General features: G+C 41.8%; 5 protein-coding genes and 1 long non-coding RNA gene across 6 annotated transcripts; 4 read left to right on the top strand and 2 right to left on the bottom strand.

Annotated features, from left to right (window-relative positions):
- Positions 1–355: 355 nt before the first annotated feature.
- On the top strand, positions 356–2,255 carry msrb1b (methionine sulfoxide reductase B1b). Its single transcript, XM_048233543.1, has 4 exons — positions 356–499; positions 881–1,023; positions 1,520–1,634; positions 1,750–2,255. The coding sequence occupies exons 1-4, from the start codon at positions 445–447 to the stop codon at positions 1,767–1,769; spliced, it is 333 nt and encodes a 110-aa protein (XP_048089500.1). The 5' UTR covers positions 356–444; the 3' UTR covers positions 1,770–2,255.
- A 2,187-nt stretch (positions 2,256–4,442) lies between these two features.
- On the top strand, positions 4,443–9,469 carry meiob (meiosis specific with OB-fold). The gene is made up of 15 exons (XM_048233859.1): positions 4,443–4,584; positions 4,862–5,010; positions 5,180–5,262; positions 5,423–5,480; positions 5,597–5,728; positions 5,851–5,923; positions 6,146–6,338; positions 6,480–6,580; positions 6,678–6,730; positions 6,813–6,908; positions 7,007–7,105; positions 7,205–7,346; positions 7,443–7,629; positions 8,943–9,029; positions 9,162–9,469. The coding sequence occupies exons 3-15, from the start codon at positions 5,194–5,196 to the stop codon at positions 9,267–9,269; spliced, it is 1,398 nt and encodes a 465-aa protein (XP_048089816.1). The 5' UTR covers positions 4,443–4,584; positions 4,862–5,010; positions 5,180–5,193; the 3' UTR covers positions 9,270–9,469.
- A 95-nt stretch (positions 9,470–9,564) lies between these two features.
- On the top strand, positions 9,565–13,832 carry mlst8 (MTOR associated protein, LST8 homolog (S. cerevisiae)). Its single transcript, XM_048233860.1, has 9 exons — positions 9,565–9,911; positions 10,012–10,170; positions 10,342–10,393; positions 10,496–10,658; positions 10,977–11,052; positions 11,176–11,328; positions 11,629–11,753; positions 13,032–13,195; positions 13,361–13,832. Exons 2-9 carry the CDS (start codon positions 10,042–10,044, stop codon positions 13,477–13,479), a joined length of 981 nt encoding a protein of 326 aa, XP_048089817.1. The 5' UTR covers positions 9,565–9,911; positions 10,012–10,041; the 3' UTR covers positions 13,480–13,832.
- Positions 13,833–13,923: 91 nt separating this feature from the next.
- bricd5 (BRICHOS domain containing 5) lies at positions 13,924–17,924 on the bottom strand. Its single transcript, XM_048233861.1, has 6 exons — positions 17,807–17,924; positions 17,278–17,409; positions 16,885–17,037; positions 16,533–16,640; positions 15,281–15,434; positions 13,924–14,470 (listed from the first exon to the last, which is right to left on the bottom strand). Exons 1-6 carry the CDS (start codon positions 17,858–17,860, stop codon positions 14,376–14,378), a joined length of 696 nt encoding a protein of 231 aa, XP_048089818.1. The 5' UTR covers positions 17,861–17,924; the 3' UTR covers positions 13,924–14,375.
- LOC125287824 lies at positions 14,380–15,247 on the top strand. Its single transcript, XR_007192419.1, has 2 exons — positions 14,380–14,531; positions 14,878–15,247. It is a non-coding gene; the product is annotated as an uncharacterized LOC125287824 (long non-coding RNA).
- A 367-nt stretch (positions 17,925–18,291) lies between the features above and the next one.
- Positions 18,292–20,921, bottom strand: LOC125287463 (phosphoglycolate phosphatase). The gene is made up of 2 exons (XM_048233313.1): positions 19,692–20,921; positions 18,292–19,407 (listed from the first exon to the last, which is right to left on the bottom strand). The coding sequence occupies exons 1-2, from the start codon at positions 20,290–20,292 to the stop codon at positions 19,082–19,084; spliced, it is 927 nt and encodes a 308-aa protein (XP_048089270.1). The 5' UTR covers positions 20,293–20,921; the 3' UTR covers positions 18,292–19,081.

The raw sequence follows: 20,921 nt of genomic DNA, 5'->3' as shown, positions 1-20,921 counted from the left end.
TGGTGACACTCAGGAAGCCACTGAGTTTACTCTGGGATATGAAAGCAGCATAAATCGATACCAGTCTTTGGGATCCTTGAGGGTCTGGGAATGCTGGACATTGTAATGTGTGATAAATGTGTATTATGGTGTTTTTGCTCTATGACAAAGTAACTTCACTCTAGCACATATTGCTGCAATGATTAATTTAATTGTATTCTTACATTTTCTTCTGATTTGCTATTAGTTTTTACTCTATTTGATAAGCATGAACTCACTAGTCTTTTTGACTGACTTTTCTGTCCACTCCACCCCAGTAGGGGCAGTAGTGTGCCGAACACCAGCGTTTCCTTCACTAGAGAAATATTAAAGACCAATCAGGTGACCGGATGTTGTAGTCTCTAATGCATTTCGCTTGTCGGTAGTGTGTACACTGTTATAACGTACAAATAAAGAAACGCCAAGATGTCTTTTTGCTCGTTTTTTGGCAAAGAACATTACAAGGATCATTTCAAGTCAGGTATGTATAATCCACTGACATGACAACAACCAAGAAGCAATAGGCCTTACATTTGCTAGATGGCTATTTCTTCTAAGCTACGTGCTAACGTTAAACGTTATTAAGTAACTTCAGTGTTAGCTAACAGCTAGATTTTACCTAGTGACGACTTAAGACAGTTTATAAATGCGTGTCTTGCATATTGACAGAGCCAAACGTTGGCTCACTTGCCCACCTGTGCACTAGAAGTAACATAATTGCTGCTGAGAATATGCATTTAAAATACTATTCAGCCAGCTTGTCAGTGATGTGTGGTGGTGGTGGCACTGAAGACAAAAGTTACCTAATCAACGTGTAATCGTTACCTAACAGTGAGCTTTTGCTTTCTTTTCCCTCTCACAGGAATGTACGTCTGCTCTCAGTGTGACCATCCTTTGTTTAATAGTAGATCTAAATATGCCCACTCTTCACCATGGCCTGCCTTCACAGAAACAATCCGTGAGGACAGTGTGACTAAACACATGGAGAGTCTCACAGCCTTCAAGGTAAAATGTCACAGTGTGTGTGTTTTATTAGACCTGTTGTATTAATATAGGTAATTTTCATTCAAATTGTTTTTTTAAATTATGTAAAAAACATAGGGATGATTGACAGCCATCACTCATTCTCTCAAGCTCTTGCATTCCAAAGTATTCTACTACCTCTCCGTTCTCCCTTTTTACTAGTGGCTTAACCCAAACCAAAGATTCTAGAACAGAGCTCTATAACATTCTGTTTTCCATAAGGGGTGTCAGTGGACATTACTCTGATGCAATGAACACTATAGGCATCCCAGGACCAAGGCCAGCTAACAAGACAAATGTGCTTATTGCTTATTTGTGCTCATGTAGCTCAGTGCTCAATGTATAGACTTCAGATGGATGAACTAGTGAATTAGAACAAAGACGCATAAAACCTAGGCTGTTAAGACTTGAAGAGTGTGCTGCTTGAGAGACGTCTGTAATATGACACATTGTGTCTGTGTTTGTGTTTATATTTTAGGTTCTATGTGGCAAGTGTGGTAATGGACTAGGCCATGAATTTGTCAATGATGGGCCTGAGGATGGCATGTCACGATTCTGAATATTCAGTCACTCGCTCAAGTTTGTCCCTAAAGGTAGGCTATGTCTTGGTCTTTGAAAATCACTAACACAAAGACTTGTGTTTTCCTCCTTTATCTCTTTCTCTGTTATACTTTAATATGGAGCCCCCTTATCTTATCTATTTTGCAGACAAGGTTGACAGACAGTAAAGCGAGGCTGATATATTGCTGTTGTCCGCACAAGTCTGTGGAAGGGATGAATGCCCTATGATGTGGATGGGGAAAAGGTGCAACGTGCCATCCTGTTTACTGATGTTTTGTGTTCATCTTGAAAGCAGAAAAAAATGCTATTTTTAAAGAATTTTATTTTCATACATTTGCAGAGTAGCATGTTGGAAAAATCTCATGGTAGTTGATTACCTTAGTCAGTCAATGTGTGTGTATTTTGTTAGTCAGTTTAATTATGTTTTTAGTGCTATTTTACTCAAAGAAGTCTGTCATACTGGCAGCATCATGTAAGAGCCAAAGAGAACACATATGCATTATTATATTAAAGACATGTTGTGTATGTTACAGGAAATCTGATTCTCTGCAATAAGGACATTTTGCTACATTCCATACACGGCATTGTATTCCATTTAGTTTAATTTAGTATGTTAGTATGTTTTGTGCATCAATAAATTAATTAAACAATAATGTCCGTCATACAACAGTTGTGAGTTTTTGTACTTAATTTTGTGATTTAGCATCGATTTGAACTATTTTAATACTCTCCATCAACAGATCAAATCAAAGAGGTGTGTGATTGATTCAAATAGAACCCCAAAATAAATATTTTTTAAAGTTAGAGTAAAATCTTTGGAAATGATTTTGTTTACACAGCTTGAAAAATTAATCCAGAAGATCGTGAATAGCCTAAATGCACTCCCAAAAAATATGATCAATAGTTTCGGAGTAACAAAGACAGAAAGAGCATTCCTCTTTAGTATTACATTTAGATAGAAAATTGCAAGGGTACATTTGAGGTTGGGAAGTTCGGTCTGGCATTGCTCCATTGTGGCGCAACTATGCTCGCCCAAAATCTGGCGGACCAATCAAATGGTCAGGGCGGGCTTTATCCGTGATGGACAGATGATCAACAGTAACGTAACCAACCACGTCACCAAAGAGCGCTTGGGTTGAATTCGGCTGCCGAACTCAATGAGCATCAAACAAGCTAATAGGCTAACTGAAAAACACACCATGCCAATCTCTAGGTATGGTGAAGGGTATGTGATGATATGGGGCTATTTTAATTCCTATTTTAATAATTTATCAGGATGCATAGTATCCTGGATCCATGAAATAAGTGGCCTTTAAAAATAAAAAATCTGCCTGCCTCATAGGGGTCAATTACTTATTGCTCCTGTAACATTTATTTATTTACGATACATTCTTCATTCACTAAGAAAATTGTGTCCTTACAGGATTTTTACTCATTTTTTAATTAAGGCATTAAGATCCATTTCTAACTCTTTTTAAGTCAACTTTAGCATGGGTTCAAATACTTATTCTCCCCACTGTAGGTAGTATGTAAAGGCTAACAGGCGTGCGTCTCCTCCTCTCAAAGCAGTTGAAGCTGCTGCACAAGTTGCACTTTGAGAGCGGTTGGTGGCAGTTGTGAGAATTGAGAAGAAGGCTTTCAGATCATCCGGAGATTACTTCCACAGGATGAAACCGTTGTTTGGATTACAGATATGTTTGCATTCGTTGCTTATTAGCTCCAGGATGTGCACCTTTATTTCCTCCAACTAGGTGTTTATGCTTCAACATTAACTTTGCAGGTGTTGCCCATTTTTTCTTATTGATGCTGTTCACTATTGAGGCATCTTCTGGAGAACATACCTTGGCAACAGTCTGTGATGGGTAATGGGTGACAACCTGACATATCAGTGTAAAGAATTACAGTACAGCCTAATAAGTATAATGTGCATTGACAATACATTGGAATATACAGACTACAGACCAGAGGTGCAGAGCACAGAAGTGGGGGTTAGAACACACTATACAAGGAATTACAGAGGTGGTCACAACAAGGTACTGTGCCTTGTGAGAAACACTGCCCAACCCCCACAGAGGTGCAGTGCACAGAATGGGAGTTTGGGAACATGATAGTCCATTACAAAATTAAGTTCCTACATATTGACAAAGTGACAGAGGCCAACTTACACATCATCAGGTGCAAGTTTATCCTGGTAACATTTGCTTACACTACACTCAAATTCGGGCTGGCTGGTTGGAGTTGACGGATTGGGGCAGAACTTCTTCAGAGTCATGGGCGTATTGGAAAGAGTAGGCTCCCGGTCTCTTTTCTCTGATGCCTCAGATGAACACGCTTCTTCAGGCTGGTCTCCTTCGTCGTCTGTCCATTTTTTAAACACGGGCATGTCGCGTTCCAACCGTGTTATTACGTTCTGACAGGACCGACAAATGCGATACGATTTGTTTGCTGTTTTGTGGAGTTCTAATCCTAAACGGAGAACTTGTTCGTATATAGATTCACCTTTATTATTTCTCTCAAAAATGAGGTTCGTGTGTTGAAGTACTCCGCATATCCTTAAATTCTTTTTACAACACCGGCAAAAATCGTTTACACTCATTTTTCTTCTACTTTTTCCAGCGTGCGTGCAGTTGAGTTCACGAGTTCACAACAACTATGCGTCGCTTAACATACGTCACACACTCCGTTGCTCTGATTGGTTGTAGGTCTATCCAGAGGCATTTTTTCCCCTGGTTCGTTTGAAACTTTTACCAGAGAATGTCTAATAGTAGACGGGCTCTGCTTTTGCTGTCTATGTTTGAAACACGCCCCATAATCACAGCTATCAGACTCAAATTCTGACTAGAATTATGGCCAGAGAATGTCTAGTATGGCCAGAGCCCGTCTTATTAGACATTCTCTGGTATGGCTACATCAGACTAAAGGGTAACACTTTTGAGGGAGACTTCGACTGCTTTGTCAGTGATCAAGAAACAGCTTGGCTTGGTACTTCTGTCTTCATGTTGTAGTAGCGTAGTCTAGTGTGCCTTTGTAGCCTAATCCATAATGTCATGTCCAACCATTTTAATGTGAATTTGGAAATGTGTCGTTTTTGTCACTTGAAAGCTGCATCCCTATTTCAGAAGCGTCTCACCATACTTTTAAGCGAATTCAGTTGTTTATGTGTTCAGTTGTGCATGTTGTTTTAACCTCTGTTGTGCCCTTTACTGTCTCTGGTTGTGCCGTCCGTCCATCATGTTCTTCACACATTTCGACGGCACAGCACGTGAACGCTCGCAGTGGAATATTCCCAGATCAGATGAACGCACCAAAAGCCAAGGAGCAGCTCGTGCCAGCTGAGCTTCAGACTTTCAGCTAAATAGTTAACCTTACCTAACTTGTTTCGATATTAACCAACTTATTTTTTGTGTGGTAAGTATCAATCTGTTTCCCCCCAAAGTCTGACCATTCAGAAAACAGAAACCAACTTTTAAAATGCCCACCAAGTTATAAGTTACTTAACAGTGTGAAACCGCTCATGTTACCTGACGCTAACTAATGTGCTAGCTTGTACTTTTCTTTTCTTGTCAAATCCTTGTAGAAGTTGGAAATATAATGGCTTTTAACGCATCAGTCAGGAACTTTATACCCATATCAGAATTACACCCAAACACTACACAAGCGGTGAGTGACCTTTCTTTAGGTTCTTCCTATTGACATTTCCTGTTACTGCTAGCTAGCCTCTTTGCTAACGTTGATATCAATGACTGTTGGTTGCTACAAATGAGAACTCTTCTAAGTCAGATTAAAGTAATGTTAACAAGTGCAATTTCAAATGTTGCAGAAGGTAGTTGGGGTGGTCATTGGGAAAACGGATGCCAGAGGATTTCCTGACAGGAAAAGTAAATGAATGAACATAAGCAGGATAAGTTAACATAATTAGACATGAAAATGATCTCCATCCTCTTGCGTGTACTTAAAGGTGTGTGTTCTGTCTTTACACAATACATTTTGCCAGATTTGGGCAGTGAAAGGTTTACCTTTGGCTTTACAATAAAGGACTCACCTGACCACTCCATTAATGTATCCTCATGGGGCAGTGAAGAGTATATCATTGGGCTCTGTGGCAGCTTCAGAACAGGAGATTGTGGTAAGAGTTTGCATTGCGGCGCAATGTATTGTCCTGTTTCTGGCTTTGTGCATATTTTTTTGTATTCAAAACACAATTACACAAGGATCTAAAGTCAGAATATTTGTTTGTGTTCTCTGTAGTTGTTATTGAGAATCCACTAGTTACACCCAAAGACCCTGAAAAAGAGGAACGATTTTGTCCAGCAACTCCAAGGTGATATGCCTACTGAACAAAGATTTTGTTATCTCAAATCCATTCCATATGGAAACAGCTGATAGATGTCATTTTTGCTTAGTTTTTACTTAAAATTAAATCTTAAAATATCGAGAATGAGAATATTCACTTTGTTGTAGAATACTCTCATTTAGATTATTTTTAAGAACGTCCACATCACCGAAAACAACATTTTGTTGAGCATGTTTGCTCTCCCTTTAGTTTCTACAGGTTGCTGATGACCGAAACGCACTCTCAGATAAGACTGTGTGCAGATGTGGAGGAGGAAAACAGACTGCTTCCCCTCCTCCATGTTCCAGTCAAAGACCCACGAGACTTCTACACCTTGGGAGACATCAATGCCAATGGTCAAAGCCTAGACGGTTTTATCAACATTCTGGCTGCTGTCAGATCGGTAGGGACCTATTGTATCTGTCTTTCAGCCAATTAAGACCAGACAGAGAGGGCAACAGATAAAGAATGAGTATGCTCACTGAAGTGTTATGACTACTATCTTAAAAATACTTCAGTCCCATGTCTTGGGTTTTAAATACAGACTGGGGAGCAGAAGTTCTTCACCACCTCAGATGGACGCAAAGGACAGCGCATGGAAGTAAAGCTCTTTGATGATACAGTGAACTCTTTTCCTTTAGTTTGGTACGTTTTGTTGAGGGGGGCTGTATATTTGATATCTGTTAAATTCAGGCTATATAGTATGACCTTTAAAGTGAAACTTCTGCCTGTTGCACTTTAGCTGGGATCGCGAGACTATTCAATTCATGCAGTCACTGACACCAAAAGAGACAGGTATGTTTTTGGACTTCTTCTGTTAGTAGAACTGTAATTTAAAAGACTTTGTTATGCTGATCTGAGGCACATTGTATTCCAGTGCTGTTCATCTCTGATGCCCGTGTGAAATTTGATACCTTTCGTAACGGCATGACCGCCACTGCGACCACTAAAACAATTATCACCATCAATCCTGGTGAGATATTTTTTATTGCCCGTATATCTAATTATAAATTAGTGAAATGAGTTGGGAGTACTTTTATTTATTTCTCATATTGTATTTTGTAATAACAGACACTCCAGAGGCCAATCAGCTCTTCAATTTTGCTAAGGAGTTCTCTGAGTCAGGAGCCCTGGACGAGACAGACAATCAGTCAGGAGATGACATACCATGTAAGGTTCAGTTCATAAAGTTTTGTTCTCTCTCAGAGATCTATCAGATTAATCAGATGCTGGTTGGATTATTTTTTATTATTATTTATTTTTAAATAGTGGACTCCATAACTGATGTACTGACTGTGAGCCAGCTTAGGAGCAAAACCCAAGATACTTTGGATGCTTTTTATGCAATCACATATGCCTTCATCTCTGCATTGCCTCTGGACACCCCCTCTAAAGTGGTCAGGAACAGATGGTAAGCTTGTTGTGCAGGAGTGACGCTTGTTTGTGGATCATCTGAACACATTAAAATGGATGTGGCATGAGGTGTGTTCACTCTTAACCATGTCAGTGCCAGGTGCAGAGTGCCGGTGGCTGAGGATGTGATGGTGTGCACCAGTTTCTCCTGTGCTGGTCAAGGCCAGGAACTGGAGATGTTTTCAGGCTTTGACTTACTCCTGGACATCAGCGATCATACAGGCACACTACAGTCCTGCTACCTCTCTGGTACTGTGGCTGAGAAAACTCTGGGTTGCACTGTGAGTACAAGCAACTTGTCAAACACAGTCTATGTAATGGAGGTGAACTGAGCTAGCATGCTAGTTGCGTGTGTAAACCCTCACACCCCTAACCTTAAGAACGCTTCTAACCGCTGAGTTGGAAGCCTGGGCTTTTAGCTCAGTGGTTAGAGCGTTCGACTCCCATACCGGTGTGTGTTGAGGTGGCGGGTTCGAGGGCCGTGAGCGGCGGACGAACCGACCTCTGTTACATCTGCTTAAAAATGATGTGATAATGAGGAGACACCGCACTCAAAAAATCCTCCATAGAAAAATATGAGGTTAGTTTGTAACGTTGTCTACAGATATACCGCCCCTTCCGTGGCAAAAAAGTTGACGTGTGAATACATTATGGCAATCACATGGTGTGTTGTGAATACATCACATGTGTTGTGATCTCGCCGCTGGAGCATGGCTAGTGTCGTGAAGTCTTGCGCACGCGCATTTCTGCCGAAATAGATGCCCGATAAGTGCCCAAAAAGCGTTACAATATAGCCGCCTAAAAGGAATTTGGTTTTGTTTTCTGTGATGTCACTCTTGGATTTTTGTTATTAATAAGAAAAAATAAGACAATAAGACTTAACCATTTTATAATGAATCAGTATGATAAATCCAATCAAACAATTGGCATATTGAGTCTGTGAATAAACGGCATAATAGTTAGGGACACCAGGCAACGTTTTCGTGTTAATTACTCATCTTCGTAAGTCGGTATATGGTTAAATGACTCGTTACAGGGCGAATGAAGACTCTCTCGCCCGCCCCTAGTGCCTGTAGGAAGAATATCCCGCTTGCAAGTTCAGTGTATCGTACCCGGCGACCGAAGCAGTTTCAGTTTCCATCCTGCATCCACAGCACAGAGGCAGGTTAACGAAACGCTAGCGCTTGTTGCAAACGTGTGTATAATGGCAGAGCCGGCGAAGAAGCAGCGAAAACCCTTGACGGAAGATGCAAAGAAAAGGAAAAGAGCTTCAGACCGAGTGAGGGGGAGTTTCGTAGAGAAAAAGCATCAGGCTTGCCTGGTGTCCCTTTTAAGACTCCACTGGAAATAAATAAGCGTACAGGAAGAGCCTTTTGTGCACATACAGTAGTAGTCTATGTGGTTAATTTTGACCACATAATAGTTATACTTTATTAAAAATATAAAACATAAATAAGGTGTACAGGTCAGATATGAAAAACCAGAGTGTGCTGTTGTTGGTTTCAGTAGTTTTTATCAGAGGTGTGTTATCTGTCATTTTATTACTTGGAGTAAAGATGGAGTCAGCTTTCTTATTTCCTGTGTTTTATCTCAGGCTGAAGAATATGTGAATCTTTCTGAAGTAGGACAGACAGCCTTAAAATGGAGGTTTCTTCTGGAAAGATGCAAGATTTACCTGAAGGTTGTTAAATTGCATACCATACCACTCTGAACCATCAAACGACTTTGAAATAAGATTCACATGAAATGTATTTTGATTTTTACAGCCATGAACGATTTGTTTCCTACAATAGTAAAGCCTTTTGTGTTTCAGGTCCAACCAGCCCCCAAGTTTAGGAGTGGTTGGAGAATCAGCATCCTTTCCTGCTCACTCGCTGACTCAGTGGAAGTCAAGCAAAGTTTGGAGACGGAGGCTCTGTGACTCCACACAAATCATTGCAGATGTCTTTTTTTAATTTTATATATTATATTGGTGCACTTTATTTTACTTCTATGTATGTCTAGTATATTAAAATGAATTAGTCCATAGACTAATGTATAGTATTTATTAGTGTTGTTTTTGTCTATATAGACCACTACTTTACATTCCTGTTCATTATGATAAAATGTTATTTGATGTTACATGTCCATGTCTTTATTGTTGCTCAGTTTATCATACGAACAACCTCTTCATAGTAATGTAATGATATATAATCTTGTCACGAAACAAGAATATGTCAATACAATAAACTTGACAGCAGTGTAGGCCTGAGTAGGCCTACTTTGGTTATGGACACTGCAACCTCATTTGTAGCCTTGGTGTCCGTCAGCACAGTAGGTGGCGGTGTTCACCTTGTGAGCAAACCATGAACGAAGAGGGGGGAACCTTGTGTATAGTGGCTGTTTCTGGACGGAACATGACTTTGAGAACACCCTGCGGGAGAAAGCAAAACAGCGTACAGGTGGACATTCTCTGGTACAGGCAACTTGGCAAACATGATACAGATGTCATAATTACTGAAACATGTACATCGATTATTTCCCCTGTTAACGTCGACGCTTCCACGCAGAATAATTATTTTTGGTAAGGATACACACACGTTCTGCCTTTTCTTTAGCCAGAACTAATGGTTAAAATCAAATGGTGTGTTTGCATTGTGGAGTTCTTGTGTTTTGTGTTGTAGGGTGGAAAGAGCTAACGCTATAATTCAAGCATGAACGTTAACCAAGGTACAGTCGGGAGTGACCCGGTGATTTTAGCCACCGCAGGTTATGATCACACCGTTCGGTTCTGGCAAGCTCACAGTGGAATATGTACCAGGACGGTACAACACCAGGACTCTGTATCCTTTTCCTAATGAGATGTCACTCTGCAGATGACACCACTTCAGAAACAATCATGAATGCCCTAACTGTCTTCTGTGTGTTTTGTTGATAGCAAAAAAATTATTGCTTGCAAACTAATTGGGCCCAGACAAGCATTCTGGTAGGCTTTCCTTAACCACTCTCCTCAGCAAGTGAATTCTCTTGAAGTAACACCTGACAGGAGCATGATAGCTGCAGCAGGTAAGTGCAACTGGGTGAGATCAACTCTACAGTATGCCTAGGCTATGTGTGCACTAACCTGGCAGTTAGTGTCTGAACACTGAAGTGATGTTGATTTTGCAGGTTATCAGCATATTCGCATGTATGACTTGAACTCTAACAATCCCAACCCTGTCATAAACTACGATGGTGTTAGTAAGAACATCACTTCAGTGGGCTTCCATGAGGATGGCCGCTGGATGTACACTGGAGGAGAGGACTGTATGGCTCGCATTTGGGACCTGAGGTAATTGTCCAATTGTTTTCCTCGATGTAGAAGCTTGTTGCACAGCATGATGGAAAAACGTAATCCTAGTCAAATTTAAAGATACATTAGAGTGTTAAACTATGTGAAAACCACAAAATTAATCACATATTTGTTTCCTCACGTGTATGTATGTAGTGGGGAATTTACAGCTCTATAAGATAGCATACTCTGCACACTGCTTGTATACTGATCTTGAATGAATCAGTCATGTGCAGTAAGTAAAACAGTAGGATGGCATTTTGGAAACAGATGTGTTTGCAGGAATGTTGGAATGAACTGCTCTTGTCCAATTTCTAGGTCAAGAAACCTGCAGTGCCAAAGAATTTTCCAAGTCAATGCACCCATCAACTGTGTGTGCTTACACCCAAACCAGGTGACGGGCAATTCAGTGAATGACATATTTTGCTATATTTATCTGTAGTGTTGAGATTCCAAGACTGAATCAATACATCCATAAACATGGTCCCTGTTTTGGTCTCTGTTGTCCCTGTTGTAGGCTGAGCTGATTGTGGGGGACCAAAGTGGTGTGATCCACATCTGGGATTTGAAGACAGATCATAATGAACAGCTCATACCTGAACCTGAGGTGTCAGTTAACTCTGTGCACATTGACCCCGATGCCAGCTATATGGCTGCAGTCAACAGCTCGGTCAGTTCCTGCCTTTGGCTAGTGCACTCTCTGGTATTCCAGAGGACAGCCTTACTGTTTCAATGAATGACCAATTATGCGTCTGACTTTTGCGACAATGCAACGAGAGTTATTTTATGCAGAACAGTTGGCCGTTATTATGGCTATTTCTTAATTGATTGATTTTGACTGCTTCTGTGCTTGTGCACAATGACATTCATGCGCATGCATATTATGCCTTGGCTTTGGAACAGCGCTGCATTATTGTTTTTGCTTGGTCTTGATAGTGGCTTCATGTGCGTCTGTGATTGTCTTCCCTAGGGCAACTGTTATGTGTGGAACATGGCGGGCGGACTGGGGGATGAGGTAACGCAGCTCATTCCCAAGACCAAGATCCCGGCTCATAAACGCTACTCCCTGCGCTGCAAGTTTAGTCCAGACTCAACGTGAGTGATTCATCAAAAAGTGACCATAATCAGCATCCCTTCAACTGTAACTGATTTCATTTGGTTTTCAACAAAAATAAATTAGAGTTGTCAGTTTATAAGTTTACAAGGAGGCTGTCATGGTAAAGATATCATTTGAATAGTGACAGGAAAGGTTTACGTCACAGAAATCATACAAAACCAAAGCCCAAGGGGCTTTAAGAGTGTCAACATCACTGATTTATGTTTGGGCTTATAGAAGTAGCAAGTTAATTAATGTAAATGTAATGTAAATCAGATTTATAGGCCAAGTGAGGGGTTAGGTGCTTTGCTCAAGGGCACTTCAGCCGTGGGTGTGAGCATGGGAGAGCAGTTCTCAACCACTTCCCCCGCCCACATTTTTCCCACTGGTTGGGGATCGAACCGGCAACCCTTCGGGTACAAACCCGAATCCCTAACCAGTATGCCACGGCTGCCCCAAATTAGTCAAAACTATGATTATTGTAACTCATGGTTAACATAATTATGAAACCATATGAAAATCATATGAAACACTTACGTGTCACTTTTTCTACATTTACCTAGAGCACAGTTGTTTCAATAGTGGGTTCATCCTATCTGAAGATTTTATGGTCTCTCTTGCAATATCTTTTTGTCTCACCATACTTGTTTGTGTAAGGGATATCTGCCGCCAAGGTGTCCCAATACACGAAATGGGCGAGGCGGAGGCAAAGATTTTTTTCCTCTATTAATTCCATACATCAGGACACCTCGATGACCGTTATCCCGCTCATCCCCCAGTTGTCACTATGCAAATTGGCAAAAATCATGCCTTTATAGCACGCAAAGGAAACAAGCAGTTTTTAAGTAGCTTAAAAAGAAGCCAACTCAATTTATTGTACTAATTTCTTTGGTCTTGACAGTGATAACAGTGGGAAGTTAGCTTGTTTATTGTTGATTCCACTGTTGCAAAGCCTGCTTCTACTGTAGGCTCAACCGTTGATTATGATGGCTGTTATAGTTACCATTCAAATGAGCATTGATATGGAACGGTGATTAATTTTTTTTTACCAGATCTACTTCATAGGTGTTCTGTTATACAAAATTAATAGCCACCCTACCAGCCGATCCGAAAGGAGTATTTCTTCTCTCTGGGTGATACGTTTTCATATATATTGAAGCACTCAGTGTATTTTGTCATCACTTTACTCTTATTTTCTTTGGGGGAAATCAGTTTGAGGCCAAACTTATCTGAGTTTAGTGTGAACAGGGTGTTTTTTTTTTTTTGTACTTCCGCAGCCTGCTGGCTACCTGCTCCGCTGACCAAACTTGCAAGATCTGGAGGACCTCCAACTTCTCCCTGATGACGGAGCTGAGCATCAAGAGCAACAACCCGGGAGAGACGTCTCGCGGCTGGATGTGGGACTGTGCTTTCTCTGGGGACTCGCAGTACATTGTCACAGGTAAGTCCCAGTGACCCCAATACAGTCATTATGGTTATGATTAATTGCTGTAAGTAATTAATCAAGTAGTACTCTGACTTAAATTATTTACTTACATTTTTCAAGCTTATCTTGATTGATTTATGACTCATGTTATTAACTGTTGGGCTTTGTGATCATTGGCAGCGTCTTCTGATAACCTAGCCCGTCTGTGGAGTGTCGAAACCGGAGAGATCAAGAGGGAATACAGTGGCCATCAGAAAGCTGTTGTGTGTCTTGCCTTCAACGACAGTGTACTTGGTTAAAACATACACACACACACACACACTCTCGCACACACATTCTATCAGTCACACGTGTTAAGCTCTTATTTTGAATACAGCTAGTATCTCACTGAAACTGCCTTGTCCTTGACCATTCAGACATTACTTCTTGGCAAAATAGTTTGTATTTTTAAACCTTAATTCATTAATGTTAGAATTATAATGATGGACCATCGTGTAATGTATTTTTTGGGATTGGTCACAAAAACTATTTATTATCCACTTGAGTTTTTAATCAGATCACACCTGTAAGTCTGTAACTAGCTCTGCTTTTTAAAAACTCCCCCTTCATAGCAAATAAATATTTACAACTGCAAGGTTGACTTGATAATGTTTTCTTAGGTTTTTTTGTGTGACTTTTTTTCATTTGTTTGCAGGACAAAAACAAAAATACCTCATAATGGTGCTTTATTGAAGGACTCTGGAGAGTCCGGCAGAAAAACTCTTAGTTAATCATTGGCTTCAGGTTACATGGGATGCGAGCAGGAATGAGTCTTTGAAATGAATGCGCTCAGAGCACTTCTCCAAAAGGGCACTAGAAAGATGATGATGACTGCTTTGGAGATAATTTGTCAGAGTCTCTGTTTCCCCTGTGGAATGACTGGCTAGATGAGTCTGTTGAATCTGAGTGTGTGTGTGTGTGTGTGTGTTTGTGTGTGTACACATTTGATCTCTCAGTGTTTGTGTGTGTGTGCACATTTGATTCTGTGTGTGTGTGAGTGTGTGTACATGAACATTTTATTCTGTGCCTGTGTGTGTGTGCAGCTCTCCCTCTTCACAGTCATTGTGTTGGGTTCTGTGCAGCGAGGATACAGAGAGAGATCTGTTTTGTTTTCGGCGGTGGTGGCGGTCACTCTCAGAGCACAGAACCCAGCCCCTCATTCAGGCAGGTAGTAGAAGCACACTGACACACAGATGTTGCTGGGAAAGCAGATGTCTATACAGAAGTAAATGAGCCGTTGTTTCCCTGGACCTGTGGACAGAGGGTGTGGATCTCAGTTCACTCTCATCTAATTACAACTTGTTGTATACAGGTAAACACACCCCTAAGGCACACAAGTTTTCTACTTTGAAAAGAGAATTTTGTGTCTAGTTCAGCCATTCTTCAGATGTTTGTTTGGCCTGCAATGTGTGTGTACCTGAGGTCTTTCAGCCTTGCCTCCCTAGTGGTAAACAAAGATCTAATCAGAATGAGCCCTTGCTTACCAAGTCTAATTGGTCAAAAGTTGGAAGGACTGGTAGCCATGCCTGATCCTGCCCTGTTGTAGGTTAAGAGATCTTTCTTCTGTTACTGATTGCTAGTTCTCTGCTTGCTGTTTTAGTAAGCCATGACCCTAACATTTAATGAGTGTCTGTTGGATGTAATGGTTCTGTCTCCAGCAGCCCGAGAAAAGGACATGTCGCCAAAAGGTCCAGGGATTATGTTTCAGTTCCAAGTCTGCTTGGAACCAGTGACACAACACGGATCTCCAGTTCCAGGCTTAGTTTTTGAAGTCTAAGCTCTTTCTTATTAAATTTGAGTGGTATTGTGTAAAATTGAATTGGTTCCAGAACAAAAGTTGAGAGTTTTGACATTTGAACATGCCTTTGGTTTTAAAATATAGTGCAAATTTGTTCTTCCACTGATGTTGATTTGAAGCAGTTCTGCTGTAGATATCCCAATATGTTCTTCAATTGCTGTATGTTATGAATGAAAAAAATATAGAAGTAGCTGATCTACTGTAGTAAATGTTAGTCAAGAAACAATTAATTATGAACTGTCAGTCTGTTCTTGAATTCTCACCATCGGCTCTCTTGGTCCAGTACACAGAACTTTGCTGGCAGAGGTCCTGAATGGGCTTTGGGAGGGTTGAGGTGTCCACTCGAGAGTCTGCAATAACCCCCAAGAACTCAGCGTGTCTGCGTGTCTCATTCCCCACCAGCCAGAACTGGTTGACCTGGAGAAAAGGCACATGTAGTCAGGTCTCATCCCACTATCTTTGCCATGTGTTTACACGACATTTGGGTTGTGAGCACACCGCATTACCTCTGATTACATAATGGCGTCTGTTGTATCCCTAGTGCTTCCGAGCTCAAATGTTGCTCTTCTGGCTCAAAAGGCATTTGTAATTACACCATTTAGCCTACTGATAGATCAGGTTGAGCCTTATTGGAGTGGTGCAACGCTTGGGTGACCGTGGAAAAAGAGCGGTTCTCCTTTCTCAATGGCTCTTTGTACTTAAAACAGATAAAAAAATCGCAGCAATCTCTATATCTGGACTTCAATAGGCTTTGTTTAGAGTAAGTGCCTTCACTAATCAGGTCAGACTGAATGTCCCAAGCTAAAGGAGAAGGATTGGTCCTTCCAGCCTTGAACCTGTTCTGATCTGTCTCTGATTAAGCGACACCATTTGTGAACTTGGAACAAAAACAGACAAAACACTCAAAACATTCAACGGGGCTACTAAGCTCTCATCTCTCAAAAAGAGAATTGAGGACGTCAAAAAAAAAGAGAGACATCCGCTCCCCTCGTCACACAGAAGCTTCCCTTCTGCCGAGGCTCTCCAGCTGTCCCAGTTCCTCCAACGGAAGAGCTTTCATTCTCTTTCCAGTCAGTGGTTCAGAGAGAGAGAGGGAGAGAGGACTGGGCAACAGAGTGGCCATTGTGCTGCTCGTGGTCCTCTCCTGTAATGGAATCCAGGAGGGGTGAGAGGAGAGTGGGATCAGGTGTGCTGTGGAATTCAGGCCCGGGCTGCTCCGAGCTCTCGTGTCCCAGAGTCGCTCCATTACCCCCTTTCTGTGGCCACACAGAGTGAGCGGGCCAGAGCTGCCTTTTAATTGGCCTGCGGACTCCGCGAGCGCTGGTGCACGACTGCTCTGAGGGTGACAGTCACCCAAACTCAATTGACAATTCTCACAGTGCCGTTTACGGACGGCCAAAGGAGCCGGGAACAGGCGAGAGCGCTCCCAGTCCTCTGAAATGAACTGTTCTAATAAGACAAGTCCTGCTTGCTACTTTCACAACCATGCTAGCTTTAAGAAAAAAGGAGCCTTACCTGCTGGTTGGACATGTTCAAGAGTGAGTTCACGTTGTCATAGTCGGAGCCTTCCATTTTGTGCAGAAAGCAGGTGTCTTGGTTGTCTGGCTTGTAACACACCAATCCCTGGGTTTAAAAATATTTAATTAAAAAAAAGACAGATTTAGAAGACTCTTTCTAAGTAATGATATGTAAAATGCATGTACAGTTTAAATGAGGTAAACTCTGAATTGAGGAAAATCCCAGTAGAATTTTTCAGGAATGTGGAAGCATTCCTAGAATCCAAGATGACTACAGATTAACATCATAATCCCCTTCCGTAAATCTTGACAAGCTGTCATGGCATTGTGATAACATGAGGTAGACTTACATCCTTCATGTGATAGAGCACCGTAGAGGTATGATTTGCTTGGGATGTCACTGAATAGGAGACCAAATTGTTGTGTTTGTCGACCAATGCAGATTGATTGAAGACCGTGCCAGACTGGTCAGGAGCTGTGATTCTGACAATCTGCACAGCAGACTACACAACATTCATATAGGGATGAGGATAATTCAGTAAGAAACAAAATAAAATCTGAAAAGATTTAAAGTAGATTACACCAAGATTAGTTATGACTGTTCACAACTGTACACACACTTAGCAAATTAATTTCATTGGATTGTTCAATGGTCATGAACATTCAGGTTCAGGTTTAGCCAAAACATGATTTCGGCCAGCTTCATAAATGTTATTTGTTAAACTGAGCAAATAATCTGTCACCTCTGTGTCATCTTGTGAGATGCCTAAATGTGCGTAAACACTGACAGCCACAATCACGATGAACAGCGTAGTGGACAGGCAGCCCCAGAACACTCGGTGAGGAAACTTTGGGGCCACATTCTGGCCCGTATCCTTTGGCAGAGAATTCAAAAGTTAGTGATGTCTGGAGTGGCATAACCTGTAAGACAACTCTCAAGATCTGACTTTGCATATGCAACCAGTTCCAAACAGATGTGATCTTACAGGAGAAAATACAAACTATACAAGGAAATGCAACTCAGTTTAATTCACACTAATATTTAGATTTGTCCATATGAGAATAAAAAGCACAGAAGGTTGTGAGAAAGCCTTACAGTGGTTTTTTTTGTTGTCTTTAAGTATTTCAGTAGAACATTCATTTCAGAGACACGACCAAACAGTGATTCAACACTAAACACATCTGCTTTTGGAAAGTTATTTCACTGACCTCAACTCGCACAAACGTACAGTGAAGCCCACAGACAGAGTCCATCCGTGCGCCATGCCTTACCGTGCATTCTGAGTCACCTGGCGTGGCCTCTGTGCGCTTCCAGCACCTCACCATCCTGCAGCCGGTCTCTGCTTCTGCCTCACAGTGCCTGTTGCCCACTTCCTCTCTGCATCAAGCCTGTGCTCATGGCCAAGACTGAGCTGCACACAGTGGTAGCTAGGCTACCTGTCCCATTGCCATCAAGGGCTGCCTCATACACACCCCCCCAACCCTAACCCACCTCCACCCCCAAACCCTGTTTCAAAAGACACGTGACGTGCCCAACCCATTGGCCGGCCACCCCGCCCCAGAACAATGGACAAAGGGGGGAGAGACAGGTTCTCTGTTGTGGACGGGTCTTGTCGTCACCAGCGGCAGCATTTTCAGGCAATCTACGGTGGCTGCCTGTGGCCGCTGACAGACCAAGGTGACTTTAAGGGCTTCCGGTCACAAGGATGAGAGAGGTGGTGATGTAGTCCGCCATCGCCACACATGACAAGGAAGGCTTTTATGGCTAAAATATCCTCATTTTATTTTGATCATTTTAAGACTTGAGTCCAGATACACACAGTGTAACGTACAGGAAGAAAATTGTTAGGCTAATACCAGTGGGGTCTGCAGTCCATGATTTGTTTTTTTCTTGCATCTTCAGTGTGATATCAATACTTAAGCACAAGTAATCAACAGAGCCTAGAACCTCTCATGTTCATTTGGAAACAGTTAAGGAATAGTACTGAGACACAGATAAACAGTTTTCCCTGACTGGAAAAGCCATTTAATGGCAGCCATGTAATGGCAACCATAATTATATAATGCATATTAGAGTGGATTGCAATACCATTATACAGTTATACAGATCTTTTTGAAACTCATAAAAAATTATATTTTTTTCTTTACACAACTCCATACACCTTTAAACATCAATAACATGTACTGTACTTTAACATACAGGAGAATTAAAACAAACTGTTCATTCAGTCACATTTCTCTTTTAAAACTACACAAATCACTCTAAATTAGTCTGATTACTCAGTATGGGAGATGATAGGGAAATGGATGTAAACTATACAGGCATTGCACATCCATCAGTCTCCTAATCAGAACTCTCTTTGCTTGCTCAGATCCTGTCCGCCAATACTGGACATATCTAGGAATTAAACTAACATGCATGTTAACCATTGCGGCCCAATTATACACTAATTTCTTACCCTGGACTCGCCATATCCACATCCCTCTGGCTATCCCCATAATCTCCCCAAGCTGAGTGGACGTATATATAGATTCTCTTTTGGTCCTTCACCCCTGTAGTGCTGGCAGCAGCTCTGCTATGGTGTCAATGTAGTAATCAGGTACCATGCCGGCACGGTTGGGGCACCCACTTTTCAGGTGGTCCTCGGCGTCGGCTACGGTGGACACCCCGGTGAGGGTCAGCAGGGTCTTCAGCCCACAGTTGGTGCCCAGCATGATGTCCGTGTCCAGTCGGTCGCCCACCATGAGGGCACGTGCTGGGTCCAGGCCGAACTGTTTCGCCACGCAGTCAAACATGAAGTTGCTGGGCTTGCCCACCACCTGGGCTGGACGTTGGGCTGCTGTCTCCACGGCTTTGACAAGGCAGCCGGTTCCTGCAGTGACAAGCAAGAAGCAGTTACGGAAGTGAAGAGATGGTCCCAATGGTTACACCATGTTTAAAACAACCATGGTGTCACAATCATATTACTTCCTCATATAGGTTATGGTTATGGGATTTGGCAGACGCCTTTGTCCAAAGCAAATAGGCTGTAAGTCACTACCTTGTCATTAGGTCACCATTCAAAAAGAAAGGTCTAGATTGTATGGTTGTTTTATTAACTAGTATTAGTAACTAGTAGTATTTATTAACTACTTGCAAAGACTCAATGTACATTACCTGGAACAGCTTTCCCCCCCTCCAGTGGAAGCCTTGTATCAGTGTTTGTGCCGACAAAGAGGCAGCTGGGATTGCAGAGGTACTGGAGAGCTCTGTTCAGTTTCATGTAGCTGAAGTGTTGATCAAACCCAACAACCACCGCTTTGACCTCAGGGTCCAATGACACATTGGCCCAGTCAATCTGAACACCAGAAATCGGGTCAGGACCAACACCTGTGGTCTGGATCCCAACGTTCTCAATCTCTTGTTTCATAGCATTGCTTCCAACGAGGTACACTTTGCCTTGTATTTTTGCCACTGATTTGAGGTACATTGCAGAACAGTAGGCTGTCCCAAATACCTCCTCCTCTGATGCATTGAATCCTAACGTAGCTAATTTGTCTGCATACATTTTCCTGGTCTTAGTGCTATTATTTGTTACAAAGAACACACGCTTCCCGTTTTTCTTTAACAAGTTAATTACATCAGGGGCACCAGGGATGGCCTGGTCTCCTCGCCATATAACCCCGTCGCAGTCAAACAGTACACTGTCTATTGAATCAAGCAACTGCTTGACCAGAGATCCAGTTAACCTAGTACATTTAGCGTTAGACGCTGCCATTGAGAAACGTGGTTGAGGAAACGTTTCGCTAAATATTGTTCTTTAAAGTCCAAAATAGCTTACCACCTGTCAGCTAAAAGTAGCGCTGGGATTGAATCAGTGATCATTACATGTAATACTGTAAACAATGTCTTAGTCATTAATTCCATTCAGTAGTCGAACGCAAGGTTTTAGCTGCCTCAATGAATAGCTTACATATGACCTCCTTTCAGAAATGGTTCTGAGCTTGGTGTAGGCTACTTCCGCACCGGCTTAAAGTGACAGGGGCTAAAATTTCCTCCGAATTTCGTTGCAGGTATTACAAGTTTTTGCACTGAACAGCATAAACACGTGGTGTATGAATGTTCCCCTGCTTGTTAGGGAGATAATTGTTTCACGAAATTGTTTTGTTGCCAGTCGAAACATTTTGGCAAAACATGCAAGTGGCTGGTGTCATTATAATTTTCCTCAAGGTCTCTCGCGAAAAGCATAACCTATTACAAAACCCGGAGTACATTGCATTTGAAGTTCTTTCTCTATACCTACCACAGTGTAAGCCAGTGGTTCTCAACCTTTTTTCAGTGATGTACCCCCTGTGAAATATTTTTTCAGCCAAGTACCCCCTAACCAGCGCACAAGAATTACTACGC

The sequence above is a fragment of the Alosa alosa genome, chromosome 22 (assembly GCF_017589495.1).
Source record: "Alosa alosa isolate M-15738 ecotype Scorff River chromosome 22, AALO_Geno_1.1, whole genome shotgun sequence".
Lineage (NCBI taxonomy): Eukaryota > Metazoa > Chordata > Actinopteri > Clupeiformes > Clupeidae > Alosa > Alosa alosa.
Note: the sequence above shows the minus strand (reverse complement) of the source record. Positions and strands in the feature narration are given on the sequence as shown.

What these genes read in the sequence shown, in the direction of transcription:
- LOC125287463 (XM_048233313.1), bottom strand. Translation starts at nt 20,292, where the DNA reads ATGGCAGCGTCTAACGCTAAATGTACTAGGTTAACTGGATCTCTGGTC. An exon ending in GGGGGGGAAAGCTGTTCCAG is followed by an intron (nt 19,408 to 19,691) that starts GTAATGTACATT and finishes TTGTCACTGCAG; the next exon opens with GAACCGGCTGCCTTGTCAAA.
- meiob (XM_048233859.1), top strand. Translation starts at nt 5,194, where the DNA reads ATGGCTTTTAACGCATCAGTCAGGAACTTTATACCCATATCAGAATTA. An exon ending in ACCCAAACACTACACAAGCG is followed by an intron (nt 5,263 to 5,422) that starts GTGAGTGACCTT and finishes CAAATGTTGCAG; the next exon opens with AAGGTAGTTGGGGTGGTCAT. An exon ending in ACTGACACCAAAAGAGACAG is followed by an intron (nt 6,731 to 6,812) that starts GTATGTTTTTGG and finishes ATTGTATTCCAG; the next exon opens with TGCTGTTCATCTCTGATGCC.
- mlst8 (XM_048233860.1), top strand. Translation starts at nt 10,042, where the DNA reads ATGAACGTTAACCAAGGTACAGTCGGGAGTGACCCGGTGATTTTAGCC. An exon ending in TGTGCTTACACCCAAACCAG is followed by an intron (nt 11,053 to 11,175) that starts GTGACGGGCAAT and finishes TCCCTGTTGTAG; the next exon opens with GCTGAGCTGATTGTGGGGGA. An exon ending in CTCGCAGTACATTGTCACAG is followed by an intron (nt 13,196 to 13,360) that starts GTAAGTCCCAGT and finishes GATCATTGGCAG; the next exon opens with CGTCTTCTGATAACCTAGCC.
- bricd5 (XM_048233861.1), bottom strand. Translation starts at nt 17,860, where the DNA reads ATGGTGAGGTGCTGGAAGCGCACAGAGGCCACGCCAGGTGACTCAGAA. An exon ending in TGCTCTATCACATGAAGGAT is followed by an intron (nt 16,641 to 16,884) that starts GTAAGTCTACCT and finishes TTTTAAACCCAG; the next exon opens with GGATTGGTGTGTTACAAGCC. An exon ending in CTGGACCAAGAGAGCCGATG is followed by an intron (nt 14,471 to 15,280) that starts GTGAGAATTCAA and finishes CTCTGTCCACAG; the next exon opens with GTCCAGGGAAACAACGGCTC.